The sequence below is a fragment of the Babesia bigemina genome (assembly GCF_000981445.1).
Source record: "Babesia bigemina genome assembly Bbig001, chromosome : I".
NCBI lineage: Eukaryota > Apicomplexa > Aconoidasida > Piroplasmida > Babesiidae > Babesia > Babesia bigemina.
Genome location: NC_027216.1, coordinates 1685718 through 1701731, shown reverse-complemented (window position 1 = coordinate 1701731; position 16014 = coordinate 1685718). Strand labels below are relative to the sequence as shown.

At 50.9% G+C, this 16014-nt stretch overlaps 7 protein-coding genes across 7 annotated transcripts; 5 read left to right on the top strand and 2 right to left on the bottom strand.

The window, feature by feature from the left end:
* Positions 1–1584: 1584 nt before the first annotated feature.
* Positions 1585–2850, top strand: BBBOND_0107650 (hypothetical protein; the record flags this gene model as incomplete). The annotated part of the gene is made up of 1 exon (XM_012911199.1): positions 1585–2850. The coding sequence occupies one exon, from the start codon at positions 1585–1587 to the stop codon at positions 2848–2850; it is 1266 nt and encodes a 421-aa protein (XP_012766653.1).
* A 1052-nt stretch (positions 2851–3902) lies between these two features.
* On the bottom strand, positions 3903–4223 carry BBBOND_0107640 (hypothetical protein; the record flags this gene model as incomplete). Its single annotated transcript, XM_012911198.1, has 1 exon — positions 3903–4223. One exon carries the CDS (start codon positions 4221–4223, stop codon positions 3903–3905), a length of 321 nt encoding a protein of 106 aa, XP_012766652.1.
* A 1137-nt stretch (positions 4224–5360) lies between these two features.
* BBBOND_0107630 (hypothetical protein) lies at positions 5361–6368 on the top strand (the record flags this gene model as incomplete). The annotated part of the gene is made up of 1 exon (XM_012911197.1): positions 5361–6368. One exon carries the CDS (start codon positions 5361–5363, stop codon positions 6366–6368), a length of 1008 nt encoding a protein of 335 aa, XP_012766651.1.
* Positions 6369–6971: 603 nt separating this feature from the next.
* BBBOND_0107620 (heat shock protein DNAJ, putative) lies at positions 6972–8112 on the bottom strand (the record flags this gene model as incomplete). Its single annotated transcript, XM_012911196.1, has 3 exons — positions 6972–7348; positions 7647–7748; positions 7944–8112. The coding sequence occupies 3 exons, from the start codon at positions 8110–8112 to the stop codon at positions 6972–6974; spliced, it is 648 nt and encodes a 215-aa protein (XP_012766650.1).
* Positions 8113–8534: 422 nt separating this feature from the next.
* On the top strand, positions 8535–10121 carry BBBOND_0107610 (DNA replication licensing factor MCM8; the record flags this gene model as incomplete). Its single annotated transcript, XM_012911195.1, has 5 exons — positions 8535–8601; positions 8666–8742; positions 8815–9064; positions 9100–9854; positions 9930–10121. The coding sequence occupies 5 exons, from the start codon at positions 8535–8537 to the stop codon at positions 10119–10121; spliced, it is 1341 nt and encodes a 446-aa protein (XP_012766649.1).
* Positions 10122–10287: 166 nt separating this feature from the next.
* BBBOND_0107600 (MCM8, putative) lies at positions 10288–11597 on the top strand (the record flags this gene model as incomplete). Its single annotated transcript, XM_012911194.1, has 8 exons — positions 10288–10664; positions 10702–10756; positions 10792–10869; positions 10905–11099; positions 11134–11259; positions 11295–11396; positions 11431–11506; positions 11542–11597. 8 exons carry the CDS (start codon positions 10288–10290, stop codon positions 11595–11597), a joined length of 1065 nt encoding a protein of 354 aa, XP_012766648.1.
* A 449-nt stretch (positions 11598–12046) lies between these two features.
* On the top strand, positions 12047–15976 carry BBBOND_0107590 (amine oxidase, putative; the record flags this gene model as incomplete). The annotated part of the gene is made up of 1 exon (XM_012911193.1): positions 12047–15976. One exon carries the CDS (start codon positions 12047–12049, stop codon positions 15974–15976), a length of 3930 nt encoding a protein of 1309 aa, XP_012766647.1.
* Positions 15977–16014: the final 38 nt, after the last annotated feature.

The window sequence follows — 16014 nt, the reverse complement described above, 5'->3', positions numbered from 1 at the left end:
GTTATATAAGTCGCTTATAAGACGTGTGGTTTCTAGCAACCGCAGTTATTAGGGTGGCGCGTTATCATATACCGCCCTAATTTCGCTCTGTCTTTCGCAGTGACCGAATGGTTGGGTTGGGGTACAGTGGTTAGCTTACTTATTCACAATTTGAAAGATCGGCAATGCCATTAGAACGTAACAAAAGTATTTATCTTGGAACGCTCGGTCTACTCAAGCAACTCCACGAAGGTGGTTAAGCATTAAGCTGGCCACTGGCTTACCACGCTAGGCCGCCTGTGTTAAGACATATAGGAATCGTTTAATGAGACCACATATGCACAGTGAACTACGTCAGATACTTTGCAAGAATGTAGCGAGGCACGTCTGCAGATCAGAACTGTGAATTTCGATACGTCACCCAACTCAGAGACATTGCTTACAGAATGATGGGATTGATGAGATAAAGCACTTGCAACGCTCACAGTAGTGAGCTTTGCGGCAGCACAATATTGGTATGTGAAATATTGAAGCCACGCTCGAAGGGGACGAAAGCCGTACGAGAACGCTTGGCTCAATAATGAGTGCAATCCCACTAGGCCCAGGATGTGAGGCTTCCTGCCAGAATGCGTCGTTCCATGTTATATCACCACCTTTACGTGATGTGTGACACGTGGATGTTATATCGTTTGTAGTTGTACCGAATACAGTAGTATCCCTATAGTGAGAAATCGTCCTCTGGAGGGCGCAAGGCGTCTAACAGGTCTAATTAAAATTTGGTTGAGGGGGAGAATGACGCGTTAAGTAGGCAATGTACAGCATAGAAGTGAAGTGTATTATACACCGCATTAATGCGTGCAGTTGGCAAAACACACGAGACACCCTCTCCGCAGCGGATTGGAAGTGGTTCCAATTACACGTTTAACGCTGGACCTATTTTGTTGCGGGCAATCGTTCCCAGTGTACTACTGGCGTATAGCAACCACATTGTCGCACATAACCGATGGAAGTCGGTCTAGAGGCTCCATCTCGCAATGACAACACACCGTTAGCCTGGGTCGCCATACATTTCAACAGCTGACTGGCGGCACTCCAGATGTTGTAATGTGTAATAAATCGTCTTATTCTCGGGTGGCTAAAAGGCAAGCGCTCTTACGGTAGATGCGCTGGACGACATCGGCAAGTGGTGGGACGTCATAACCATGGTACGACGTCGGCTCTGTAAGACACTACTATAAACCTAACGCGACATTCTAGACATTTGTACACAGTTACAAATTTTATTAACAACCCTAGGCACAGTACGTGCAGTTTTGCCCGAATCTTGTTTACCTCTGGACTCGCGTTATGCGTGCCGCATGTCACGTTATTTGCGTGGAGTTGGCTGCGATAGTGCAGCGTAGCGGTTACCGCGTATTTAAAACACAGTTGTTTCTTGTATAAACTGTTTTGTTAATTTCAATTTGGTCCATATACTTTAGAAGGTCACGGTACCAGTTTTTTGCTTATACTTCGTTAATACGCAGCCGTATGCACGTCTGCTACTAACTACACAAGAGCTCAACCCATTTACAGAAGTAGTCCAACGTAACTAATCTCCGCAAAATGGTGTACAATTCGTTGACCGAGGTTCCTCGTAACCTTAAGGAAGGTATTGACTGGTTGATCGCATTGAAGGGAACTGATGGCGCGAAAAACTTGAAGGCTATGGGTGCCGCACTGTACAACTTTCTTTCTGACAAGCCTGTTGGTTTGACGGAGGTGCCAGCTCTCGAAAATGTTAAACATATTTCTCAGCAGTTCTTGGAGCAACCGGAGCTTATGGATCGGCCTTTTGTCAAAAACCTGGTGGAGAGGTTCAATAAGCCTACGGGTGAAAGTCAGCAGATGCACGATCCCGTGTCTATGGGTGTCAAAGAAAGCGACTACAAGAACATCGTAGAGGCCTGGAATATCACGCCTGAGAATATCGCAAGAAGCTTAGGTAAAGTAGTGGATGGATGTGAAAAGTTCTTGGAAGAGGTCAAAATCCCCGAAAATTACACGTTTGCTTACAGTTCAGGTGCTACGTGGGATTCTTCATGCGCGAAAGACCCGGAAGCTTGTGCAGTGGTACTCGTCGGTATTGCGCCAATGTTATACGCTGGCATACGTTCTTTGCGGGATGCAGGCAAAGATGCAACTGCAAAAGAAACAGATCCTATGGAAGATAAGCATTTGGGAAGCGTATTGGAAGCATTGGGTTACAAGGAGCCAGCAGGCCGCGCCGCATTGAACACTTCAGATGTCCTCAACTTGTTGCGAGTTGTGGATAAAAATGTATTGAACATACTCTACGCCTTCTCCGGATTCTGGGGGTTTTATGGATTGGATATCCCAGTAGATGTAGACGACGAGCCATTTGTGGACTTCGAAGATTTGGCATCCATGGACTTTGACGACGATCCATCTGTGGACTTCGAAGATCTGGCATCCATGGACTTTGACGACGAGCCATTTGTGGACTTCGAAGATCTGGCATCCATGGACTTTGACGACGATCCATCTGTGGATTTCGAAGGTCTGGCATCCATGGACTTTGACGACGAGCCTTCTGTGGATTTCGACGGTTTGTCATCTGTAGATACTGATGCTGAATCTGTGAAAGTGGACAAACTCATCAAGGGTGGGAAAAAAGGTCTCAAAAAATATTCGAAAAAAGCGTTGAAGAGAGCTTTGAAAAAAGCTCAATTAAAAAAATTGAAAAATTCTGGAAAAAAACTGCCCCCAAAATATGCCAAAAAACTTGCCAAAAAACTTGCCAAAAAAGCTGCGAAGAAAAGTGCCAAAAAAGATAAAAAGAAACAGGTTTTGCTTCAGTTACCCCAGTGAACAGCCATCATAAGAATACCCCCGAAGCGTTTGTAATCTTGCGATGTTGGCGCGGCCAACGTTGTGTGCAATCCTCGTCCACACTACTGAAGCAATCATATCAAATGGAACATGGTTGTCAGCGTCTGTCGAATAGCATTCATGTCGCAATATGGCGAGTTACTTTTCAGCGGTGCACCCTGCAACGGCTGTGCATGATCGACGTTATTCTAGCAACTCGTAAGCAACTATGCTCATACCTGAAACATTTTCCGCTGTAGAAGCGATTAGTGCTCCTTAGCAAAAATCAGTGAAACATCAAACACGGAAACACTGAGATGTTGCTGCGTGCGCGCTCTATTAACACGTATAGATTGTATAACAATGCAAACGTTGATCATAGAAACTATCCTGCATATACGTGCTATTCTGTATCCCCAATGGTGTAAATATTATCGCGCCGTTAATTGCCGCAGATTTTGCGTGACACATAACTTGCTTGCCATCGCCTAAAAACTGTAGACGTGAGCATCCGGCGTCAGAGGTATGACCCGCATCAGCCTACGGCGGACAGGAACGGAACTGGTGAAATCACTCACATCATACCACTATTCATAATACTTGTTTTCTCCATGTTTCCTGCGTAAATACATAATGAGATCGTTAAAAAACGTGCTGCTTTTTACCTAATGACCTGTACGTGCCGTGTCTTCCAGAAGTAATCTTAAGGCCGACGGAATCCCCTAGGAGCTAGGCATTCATCGCACTTCCGACTTCCAATGCGAATGCATATTGTAGTTTCATGTAGTGGATGTAGACTTTTAATCACAGAAACTAAGTAACTTCCATCTGGCACCATTATCAGATAACGAACATGGATATTCCGCGTATGGCCAGCTATCACTTACTCGTCCGAAAGCAACATAATATCCATATTCGATAAATAAGAAATGCTATTTTGGGGCTACCTGAACTCAAATAGAAGTCATCAGACGGAGAACATCTACAACATGCATACTCCCAATTCCAATCATTACTTCCGCAGATGATGTTCTGTTACGCCATTTGCCGCGCTATTTTCTGGTGATAGAGATGACGTGTGATTTGTTTTTACCCCACAGGTTCTTTGTTTCGTACTCGGTTAGGTCTTCTATCCACTCTCGTCTGGGGGCATAATCAGTTGGCGTAGTTCCGACAGAGTTTGTTGGAGGAAAGTGAGGTGTGGTGTCGGTACTTGGCGTGGTGTTATGCGATGTACTGGGTTTGTTGGAACTATCGCCGTGTGATGTACCGCTCCCCGCACTGCTAACTCCAGATGTGCCTTGATTATGGTACTGAGATGGCGGTGGTATCTGAACTTTATATGCTCGCAAGAATTCCAGCTCCTCTAGCATATTGTTCATATAAGACTTCACATTGTCTTATTACAGCCCGCTCAATACTGAATGAGGTGGGTTTTGCATGGTGGTTGATTCACAGTTGCGTGGTAGACCCATGTTCGTCACCAGTAAGGCGACTGCTAAACTCTTATTTTCCACGATGAACAGAATTCCCGCTTTACATTGTTGGTTGTGGCGATATACAGACCATACATTCAATAAATGTTCTGGCTCTTATCCAGGTCATGTATGGTTGAGAAGTTTGGCTTAATATTAGCGAGGGGCTGATACAAGGAAGTTGCTATTGTGGCAGATGAGGGCAGTGAAACACATTGTAATCAACGTAAAGATTTATTTAATACCTGACGCCAACGGTGCCTATAAAGGGAGAAGGTATTTGATTTTCTATTTGGCGTTTCGCATTTTCATTATGATGCAGATCGTAAACTTGATCATAAATCTGATGCCCGTTCGACAATATACCTGGTTACTGCATTCGTGGCACGGACATTTACGTGCTGCACACCCCTGTCCATTGCACGGCACACACAATCCTCACTTATTCTACTGGGTACTATGCTGTTGTAATTAACATGCCGGTGTATGGTTCAAGCATGTGTTACCACAAGTCACACACACGTCGCCACTTGACCAATAATGCCCTACAATAGACATCAATTGAGGCATTTCACACAGCGTGCGTACTGTAAGTGGGCGCACTGCATATGGGAGTATGTTATGCAACTGAAAAAAGGAAACATTGGTACCTTTTGGACTTGATTGCGGGAATTTGGTCAGATTTTACTTTCGTAATTCAATTCCACATTAAACTATCTGTAAGATGAGATTATATGTTTAAGTTCCTTGTGTCTAAAATACTTTGAAGCTTGGAAGTTCCTTTCGCTTACCATTTTATCACGACATAGTACGTTAGATATTTTCATTGTTTATATCGTTATTAGTGATATATAGGCGATTCTGTACATTAGGTTTGGCAGATCGATAATATTTGTCAGAGTCACCCATTGACTGGGTTAAATTCGAGTACCGTTTAAAGGAGTGAGAATACAGCGGGGATTTTACGGTTTTTGACAATTTACAATCTAAGTAGCAAACGCAACTATGATTACACGAGGGGTATTTATTTACCTCATGGTGGCCATTAGTTTCTTATTCAATGGAAATGCTGCGCCGTTGAATGTCAACCGGCCGGATAAAGCTTTGAACGAGGACATAATGATATACATAAATGGCCAACGGATGACGTACGAGGCGTTAAAAAAAGCGGATCCACGTCAGGATATCATATACTTGATCAGCCATGAGCACATGAAGAAACACATTAATTATTTGAAGGATCTGATTTCGCATTACGATGGTGTACATGCTTTTATACCTTATCTGAAGAACATCATTAAATATTGCCAACGTAAACTGGATGGAGCAAAGGAAAAACCTTATGTAACATTTAACCGTGCGGAGTTTCGTACAGAGTACCCCGCAATTTTCCGCGGTATCGACAGGACTCCGTTGCAACCAATATCTCCCGCCTACTATCGGCAGGTATTGTTAGCCTTGCATCGATTTAGCGACGCACCTTTACAAACGCAGGGGTTCCTAATGCACACTTGGATGTTTCTTTGTCAGCGTGTTTATGAGGCGAGCATTACTGAAATGCGAACACTGGGGGTGGCAAACACGGCAATTCGTTCCCCAGAAAAAAGAAACGATACCACTCCAGCTAATACCGTGGTCAATGGTGACACCAGCAGTAGAAATGGTACAACAGTGAGTGGTGATAATACACCCAATGCCTATGAATTGCTGTATTCAACCTCTGCAGGAAATACGTCCACCTCACCATATGTTATAGGATCGCTGGGTGCATGGGAGCCAGCGCCAGATCCACCATTGGACAATTCGAATGGATCGGTCGAAACGGCCGGACGTTCCAATGACAATGCGCATGGGCACCAAAATGCGAGTGAGAATGAATGGGACGCTGAATGCGATGACGACGACTCATTTTCTAATTTGTGTACCCAGCCCGAAGAGCCTGAGGAGGATGATGCAGATTGGGACGCATACTTTAAATCATTCTTACAGCGCCTTAAAAAAATACCGAGGGGGAACTTGCGTAGCGGTGCTCCTTCGACCTAGGTAAATGGAGCAAGTATCGGAAGTCAAATTAAGGGCATAGTGCGGCTTCAGCGCTCGCTGCTGTGGGTTATATGTGGATGTATCCAATAATCTGTATTAATCGCTCTTGGATGTAGCATCTCCATTACTTGATTCCTAAGCTCTTCATGGATGTTGATTGGTGGCTGTTCGGGTGATCCGACGCGAACTGCTGCATATAGTTGTTGGCGTCGTGCATAGGCGGTCAATATCGTCGTTTAACGGTCTCATCAGTGATGTGTTATTAATGATTTCAGCAATTGAATCATTTGCGAAATAGCGGTCTACTTTGTGTTAGAGGGACAAGCGCAAACACCGACAGATCGACGAAAGGAGTGCAGGTCGCTAGCCTGCGGGAAAGATGCCATCCGAATCATAAAAGCAAGAGTACACCACCAGCAGCCCCCCAAAACAGAGAGAGGACTATTCACGCAGGGCAGGCAAAACAAAACCATTAACAACCACTCATTTCTAGAATAAAATATACGGTTGCGCTCTGAATCTAATGATTTACACCAAAGCTCCCTCATACCGCATTAGGCATAGGTATGCGTACATAATGCTCGAGATGCCACAGCGGGCAACTCAAAAGGCGTCACGATGGCCAGAGTTCCGCGGGCCCCTCTGCCGATCAGAGAACGATGTGGAGACGGCCCTCATATTATGTGCCATCCGCTCCGGTTGGTGTGATATTCTTCTGCTTGTGGATGTGTGCCGTGGTGGTCGTATCTCAGTGGACGACTTCCGCGTAACGGTTCCATCCCTACCCACGATCTCTTCCGTTGTAGTTATCTCGACACTGCCGTCAGGTAGGGTCCTCTCCCTAGTGATGACAGAGGATGACATGGCGAATTGATCCGACTGGCGACGTGAGTTGGCGCCGTGCCTGCGCTGTGACCTGTGCCTCCTGGACGAAGACGTGCTTCTTGACCACTGTAGGGGGATATCAAAGTCGCCCATATCTGTTAACTATACACTTTGTACAACCGTCGCCAACCTCCAAATGGATCAAAGCCGAAACCGATTCCGGAGAACATGCTCGAGAACGGGAATCTGCGAAGCGTCAGTATATATAGGGATGCACAAACGTTGAGTGAATATTATCGTCAAATCCAAATCCAACATCGAAGAACGGATGTGCAAAATGCAGCTCCCCGAAGCCCATATCTCGGAAGATATCGGCATTCGACGTGAACGTAGGTATGCTGTAAGTTCCGGAAGCTGTGATCGCAGTTAGCATTACCTCCCACCAGAACCAACCGTCATATTCTCTCCGTTTCTTTGGATCCGACAGGGTCTCGTAGGCCGTGGAAATCTTTTGGAACATTTCGGTTGCCTTTGCCGCGTTCGTAGGGTTTTTGTCTACAGAGGATTTAGACACGAATAAAAGATTTAGCCGGACGAGATACGGGCCCATATAACCCATTCAACACTGCACGAAACCACGGTGATAGTATGAAAATAATTCACGACCGCATAACGACACTAATAAAAACGAACTGCTGCGGTGGGAGACCTCGCAACTTATGCTGCAGTCAATACTACTTTGTGACATACCCGGGTGCCATTTTATGGCCAAAGCCTTGTACTTCCTCTTGATTTCGTCGATACTAGCATCTGGCTCGACGCCAAGCACCGCGTAAAGCCCCTCAGGGTCCTGACGGTTTCCTGCTCCTAATAATAACCATAACACGACAGACAAACACAAAACGGCATTGATACGCATTTGGAAAATCACATTCCATCATAGTTCGGCTCGTCGAGTCCGCTGCAGACGGCTAGCGTCCAGAAGGAGACTGTGACCGTCGAACCAGCAAATGTTCGCCCGGTCGCATAGACGGCCAACGAGGAGCGGTAAAAAGCATAGACAGCACGCACCTGAGCACATAATCGGTAATTTTAGCTGCGATGTAACCTCATGGGATATTTTTTAGAAGCAGTCGCTTCCAACAGTCCTGCGTTTAGCTCCTCTTGCGCGCCGGCTGATGCGATAACGATACAATTGGGCTTTAATTTCTAGAAAAATTGCCCTTTTATATCTAATCTGCTGCGTGTCTATGGAGGTTTGGGCATCGGCGAGCCACCGCGCGTCACACTCAGTGGAAAGCTTCTGACGGCCCGTGACCTAGACGGTGTGTATCGCCTTCGATGGAGCTCTCTGCGGGGGTGTTGCGGCATCTGGGCTATCTGTACTTCACGGGTGACCAGACAAAGGGTAAGCTTTTCTTCGCGCATCTCCGACGTGGCACGGTGCGATGCCGTCGCTAACGCCAGTTCAGATACCGGCCCCCTGATAAAGGGAATAACGCAGTGGACGGAGTACTTCGACTTCAACTGGCAGGCCATTCTGGGTAAAGTAAGTGCCAAGAATTCGTTTTTCGGAGAATTTCTCCGTTGCTGCTACGCGACCGAACTGATAATGGCTCAGGGGGAAGAAGCCTTCCGGGAAACATACGTGGTGCATATTGATTACTTAGACCTGCTCAACACCGATGTCCCTGGAGGAGTGGAGGTTTTTAAACACAACATATGCTCCAAGCCCGCGTTCTTGCTCAGCTGCATGTCTGCAGGACTCCACATCTCGGCATGCAAGAGATTTGGCCGCAACAGCCTGATTGACAAGCACCTGGACGGCAGGAATGCCGGTGGCGACGTTTCGGATACATCCGCTTCATCGGGTAGGTGACCATATCGTCACATTAACGCCGTGCAGTTTCGTTGGACGCCGCTGGCGCCACGGATATGCAATGCAAGCGCAGCGATATCGCAACGACACTGCTTGGCAATGGCTTGTGCAAACACGTATTCTTCATGGACGTGTTGCCGCAATATGTGACCCTTCGGTTGCAAAACTTCTTTCCGCGTTCGCCCTTCAGCGTGCTGCGCAGCCATGCCATCGGGTGCCTGGTCAGCATTGCGGGGCAGGTCATCAGGATCAGCACCACAACCCCCATGATCATCTCTGGAATGTTCACATGCGCGAAATGCGGGTGCCACTTCTTCAAAAAGTTCAAGGATGGGCTGTTCGAGTACCCGTCCCGCTGTTTCACCGAGGGATGCACATGGCGCGCGTCGCACTTCCAGCGCCATTGCGTGCAAACCACAAGCTCTCAGGTTGTGAGGATCCAGGAGGATTCGCGCATGGACACCAGCGCAAGCGCCCGCTACGGTGACTCGGCTGTCGGTACCTACGTAGACGTTGAGCTAACTGGCGACCTCGTGGACCAGTGCAGCCCAGGCAATCTCGTCGACATTGTAGGGATTGTGGACGCTACGCCGTGCTTGGTTAATGAGGACCTGACTGGCCACAACTCCACGTATAACATCGTCGTGAAGGCGGTGTCTATGAACGTTTTGAACAAGCGCATGACACGCTTTTCACAGGACGCATACGGCGCCCGAGGATTCCGATGGGGAATCACCAACGGCATCCCTGACCATCAAATGAACTCCCGTAAAACCTGGAAGGTGGGTGTAGCGCGATTTCAGCCACAAGTCATCCGCGATCAGGTGTTCTCGAATCCCGCAGACAACACGTCGCAGGGCCTGCCCACGTCGGCGCAGACACAGGACACCAATAGCGTGGCTTCGCAAGACGATAACGCAACCGGAGATTCTGGGCTGTACAACTTCATTCGCGAAATTTACTACAGCGAGCCAAACAGGTTCTACCTGGCTGCCGCGTCGCTATGTCGTGCGGCTGTGGGACGGCCCTATATCAAAGGTGTGGTTTGAGCGCTGTAAAGGCTGAAATGATGTGACAGTCGGACTGCTTCTTTCGCTTTTAGGCGGCGTGCCCGTTTACAAGAACAGCGTACTGCAGCGACGTGGAAATATCCACTGTCTGCTGGTGGGTGACTCTGGAGTGGGGAAAAGCTTTATGTTGCGTAACTTGTGTAACATGATGGACAACGCTTTGTTCTTTTCGGGAGGATCGGTAACTGCTAGCGGGTTGACAGCTGCGGCAGTGCGCGAGAAAGGGTGCTCGGAGTACACGCTGGAGGCTGGCGCCCTCGTGCTTGCGTCGGGGGGAACGTGCTGCATCGACGAGCTGGACAAAACTACGACGGCACAGCAAAACTCGCTGTTGGAGGCCATGGAATCGCAGTCGGTATCGCTGGCGAAAGGAGGTATTGTATGCACCCTGACAGCGCAATGCACCGTTATCTGCGCGGCAAACCCATCCGGCGGCCGGTTCAACACCAGCATATCGGTCACGAAGAACATCAAGCTTCTCGCGCCGCTCGTAAGCAGGTTCGACCTGATATTCTTCATCGCGTAAGGATGCATGCGGGTTTCACCTCACGTGACGTAGTGACAAGCGGTCGGAGGAAGCGGACGACTACATCGCATCGCACATCCTTAAGAAGGTGGGAAGTAGACACGCGTCCTGACACCATCGCAGGACCTAAAGCGCCAATACAGCACCCGAGAAGTGCGGCCGGAGCCAGTTTCTTTGAAGGATCACGTCACGTACTACCGGGTTTGTGTCGCATACCTCCTAGACAGAATTCCCAGGCGAACGAGTTCCTGGACGAGAACCTTTTGCGGAGCTATATTGAGTACGCCAAAGCGTACGTGAACCCAGTTTTCACGCGGCCTGCGCGCAAACAGCTGAGGAAGTTCTACTCCGAGCTGCGCCAGCTCTCGAAAATGCACAACGGTCTGGTGATAACCACTAGGCAACTGGAGGGAATCATTCGTCTGTGCCAGGTTTGTCGCCGTTACTATGATACAGGAGCTGTAGGCGCGTGCCCGTGGCGACTTGTGCGACCGAGTCACGGAGGAGCACGTCAACGATGTGTGTGAGCTGTTCAAGCAAACCGGGTACTACCCGGGCTACCTCGACACTATGTCGCGTCCTTCCGAAGTGGTAAGCGCCAGGCACACACTAGTGACCGGTTACAGGTGGAGCCAGTAAAGAAGGCGCGTCCGAAGACCTCCATATCGATAATGGCGGCATTTATTTCCAGGTTGCCTGCTAACCGCACCGTTACGATAACCCACCAGGTTAGTGCGACGCCAGTGTTGTCAACGCTTCCAGGAAATGATGGAGTACGCAAGGCAGACTTTGAAAGTTTGCCAGTCCGAAAGGGATCCACGTGATTTGATCGAACGCGGTATGTGTATAATGCGCCGCGTCACATGTTTGCAGCGAATCTCGCCGGTCACATATTGAAGAAAGGCAACAACTGGACCGTTAATATTTAGAAGATTGCCCTTAGGTGGCGGCATACAGTGTGGCGGCCCTGTCCCCTCCGGCGTCCCTAACCTCGCGCCGCAGGCTGCACTGGCGGTGTGGACTTTTACCATAAATCGATACACATAATGTCGGACGATTGTCCGCGTTCATTACGCTGACAACTGCGCATACGTGGCACCTGTTGACGGCGCTCTGCTTTCGTCTTTGTCGCGTTTCGTTGCGCGTCCCCTCGCCTACACGAAGCAGTGATGCTCGGCGAAGGGTGTGCAATAGCAAACGGAGCCTGCTTACCTCTGCAGTGTACGACACTGTGCCTGCTCGACGGCTGCCCATGAGTACCCTCGATGTATTTCGTCCCTGATGTGGGCGACGGCGCCCACGCAATGTGTAAAATCTTCGAGGCAATGCGTCGCGCTCGGATTCCGAAACGCTTTGAGCAGGCGCGGATCGTTTCATGATGGCGGCGTCTGGCAACAGTAGGGGGGAGCGGAAGATCAACATCCTCCGCTGGATCTTCCTCTACCATTGCCTGACGGAGGGGCAGCAGAAAGAGCTGCTGCAGTCCATCGGTGAGCAAAAGCAGCCCAATTACGCGACTGACAGGAACTTCACGCTATCGGTAGATCGTCCAGCGTACGTCCTTTACTACAACATCGCTCTGGTGCTGCGGGAGCGGCTTTTCTGCAAATACATGCACCTGGTGTGGAACAAATTTGGCAGGGCTGTGATACTAAAACTCGCCATCACCGAGACCATGATTCGGAGCAAAGATCCACAGCTGTCTGTGGACCTGCTGCATATGTTCCGCTCGTTGGATTATTACCGCAAGACCACCACGACATACGAAAAGGTTTTGACCATCAAACCTGGAAGGGTTAATGCGGTCTTCGCAGAAATGCTGGAGCACAGACTCAGCCTGTTCATGACGCTTGGCCTCGCTCCCCCCAAAGATATCGCAACCCTGTTTTTGTCTCCGGATAGGCCATCGCAATTTCCGTACCCTCCCAACTTCAACTTCGACGAGACGATGTTGCGTCTTTTCGGCACCAACACAGAGGAGGTGGTGCAATCCGATCGCTTTAAAAAAGTTAGATTGCAGGGGCCAGAGGGGCCTCAGGTCGATTTCCCCCTGCCGTGGACGAACGGCGTGCCAACCTCTAAGGAGGCGGGGCTCTACGAACCCTCAAGGCCCGAACAGACCTGGAACATGAGTAAGATACACATGGCGCTGCACACGGATTTCCACCCCTCCGAGGTGAACAAAAAGTTCCGCAACAACTTCAACAACCTGGTGCCGAGGGAAACGGATGTCGTTGTTGTCGGCGCTGGCATCGCAGGTCTGGTTGCGGCAAGCTACCTCAAGTCGTGCGGCGTTGATGTGGTTGTTCTGGAGGGCAGGGACAGGGTTGGGGGGCGTGCGTGTACCACCTCATTTCCCGCACGGAGGTGCGGCGGCAAGAACGTCCCTGAGGTCAATATTGATCTGGGCGCGAACTACTTTCACTGCTGCAACGTCACCGACGCCGGGGAGGGCGAGCACCGGCCAGACGCTGTGAAGGATGTGCGGGCACGGCGGGCGCACTTCAAGTCGCTCATGGGCATCTCCTCCGAGATTAAGCCGGCCGTCGCCGACGTCGCTGGTGGTGCGAACTGGGAGTCGACCGTGTACACGCGCTGGTGCGACTTCGAGGGTAAGCAGATCAAGATGGAAAGCGTTATAAAGGCCAACATGATCGCCGAGAAAATACGCGTGCGTGCGGCCCGCAAGGTCCAGTGCATGAAAAAGTTCATGAAGAACCCCCCCGGGAACCCTAACCCCACCAACAGTTCGAGGCACCTCTGGTACGTCCGTGAGGGCCTGTATCGTGAAATCTTCAACCGCCCGCCACAGAACACAGGTTCGATGTGTCCTGAGGCATTTGACTTTTCTTCGCGCGCCACTGCATCCCCGTTCCCCTCCTCCCATGTAGGATACGCCCCATTGGTTGAAGACTACAACCCAACTGGCATCCCGTCGGTGCAATACGCGCCACAATACCCCAACATGTTCGCACACGGCAGTGATAGTGCCGTGTTGCACGGATACGCCCCGATACCCAACTACGGGGCTGTTTACGCTCCCGCCGGCCACAAGCCGGTTGGCGTTGTCGACAAAACTGTCAGCAGCATTCCTCCGCAATCGCAATGCACCTACAACGGCGGCGCTCCGGGCGGAGTCTATGTCGAGCAGCCGTACAGAAACTGGAGCCCACCCCCTGGTTGTTCGCTGCCGACGAATCAGCACTGCACGGTCAACAAGCCGGACTACTCGAAAAACTGGGACGCGTACGGCGTGATGGAGAAGCTCCTGAAGAATTCACCGCTCGGGGTTCCGCGCCACATCAACGTCAAGGCGCCGTGCGACTCGAACGCCTACCTCTATGACGAGCAGGGCAACCGCAAGTCGCTGTGGGACATATACATCGAGTCCATCACCGAGGTCTTCCAGGAGAACGTGCTCTCGCCGCAGAACGTGACCGACACGGAGTGGAGCATGATTTTCGTGATTCTGCAGTCGCGCATAGGGTACAACAGCGACCTGCGCGAGACATGCATTTCGATGTGTCGCCTTCCCAACATCGACGAGGAGTTTGACGACTCCCTGTACTACCTGTCTAAGGAGAACTGGATTCTGAACAATCGGTACGTGTGGCAGCACTACACACAGCACACCTCCGTGAATAAGAAGCCGTTCGCCTGCCAAAACGACAGTGACAAGCTGGTAATCGACGGCTGGGACTGGCTGCTCGACGCCATCAGCCAAGGTGTCGAGCACGACGTGTACCTGAAATCAACGGTCACCGATATCCACGTGCAGATCGGAGACATGGAGTACCCGGTGAGTGTGCAGGTTTGTGGGCCGAAGGGAACGTGGCACCCCCCGAAGCTCATTCGCGCCAAGTACGCTATCATCGCGGTCCCCAGCAGCATGATCTCGCCGTTTTCGAACGGCAGGCAGTACCCGAACCAGATAGTGCTCAGCCCTCCCTTGAACTCACTGAAGAGCATGGCGTTGCTGCGCTACAAGATGGGCCACCATAACAAGGTGATCCTGAGGTTCAAGGAAGCCGACGTCTTCTGGTCTGCACAAACGCCGCAGCTGAACACGCTGGACCCGCGTTTCCAGTTCATCAATCTGCACATGTACGGCAAGTTGGGCTGCATTCTGGCGCACTGCTTCCCCCCCTTCAGCACCACGTGGGGGGCAGTAGGCGCCGAGGCGGAGATCGTCAGGCAGTGCCTGGAGGTGCTGCGAATGTCCTTCGGCATCGACATGGCCAACATGCCGTACCCCATTGATGCGATGGTGACCAGCTGGTATCGCGACCCCTTTGCCATGGGCTCCTACTCCTACCCCGGCGTGAACGCTGCCGACGACGACATCATCCACCTCAAAAGCCCGCACCCTATCGAGTTTCCGCGTGTGCTGTTCGCGGGTGAATACCTCTCCAGCAGTTACTACCAGTGCGTTGACGGAGCGTACGACACCGGCATGCGCGCGGCGGAGGACGTGGCCCACCTCGGGCTGTGCAAGCCGTACCCCTTCCCGCTAACGGCCGACAGCCCGTCTCTGGACGGGATGTACAACCCGATGATGAGGGAGAAGTACCTCGGGATACCGGTGCCGCTGCCCGAGGCAGACCTGCTGGGCTACTACCTCACCGACGGGAGCGACGACCGCATCACTGACGACGAGGCCGACGACAGGATCCTGGGGAACTCGGGATTGCTGGGCGACGAGCTCATGGTGATGGAGCGCGCGAGGTGCCTGCTCGACGTCGACACCCTGCATGTCAACAGCTACCAGAGGGACGCCAAAGCTGTTATCGACTGCATGGAGGTTCTTCGCGGGAGAAACCATTGGAACAGCCCGCTGGCTTCGCTGTTAAACATCCTGACTGCCGTGATTCAGGCTTCTCAGACCCCCGGGGAGCACGTCACGGGCGGCGTGATGAACATGAGGTGCCAAAGTGCGGCCAACGCGATCTTGCAGAAGTTCCTCGCGCTGGAGGGCGTGCGCCACGATTACGTGTGCCACGCGTGCCTCGCTGGCGGCGAGGTGATTATGTGCGACTCGGCGTCCTGCAACAAAGTGTGGCACGAGGAGTGCCTGCCACCGCAGCTAGGTGAGCTTGTCAAAGACACCAATGCGCAGTGGCTGTGTCCATGCTGCCGTGGGATGGACATACAGCGCGGCCAGTACAGCGTTCCGCGGGCGCTGGCGCAGTACTGGCGGCGCCGCGGTGTGTGGTGGTGTGTGAAGGCGCTAATGCGGCACTGCCACACTGTTAGCAGGAGGATAACCTTCCTGCACAAACGCGTCTCTCACCCCAAACAGAGAACGTGAGCTATGCAGTCACCCATTTAATTTTTTGTATTGTCTAG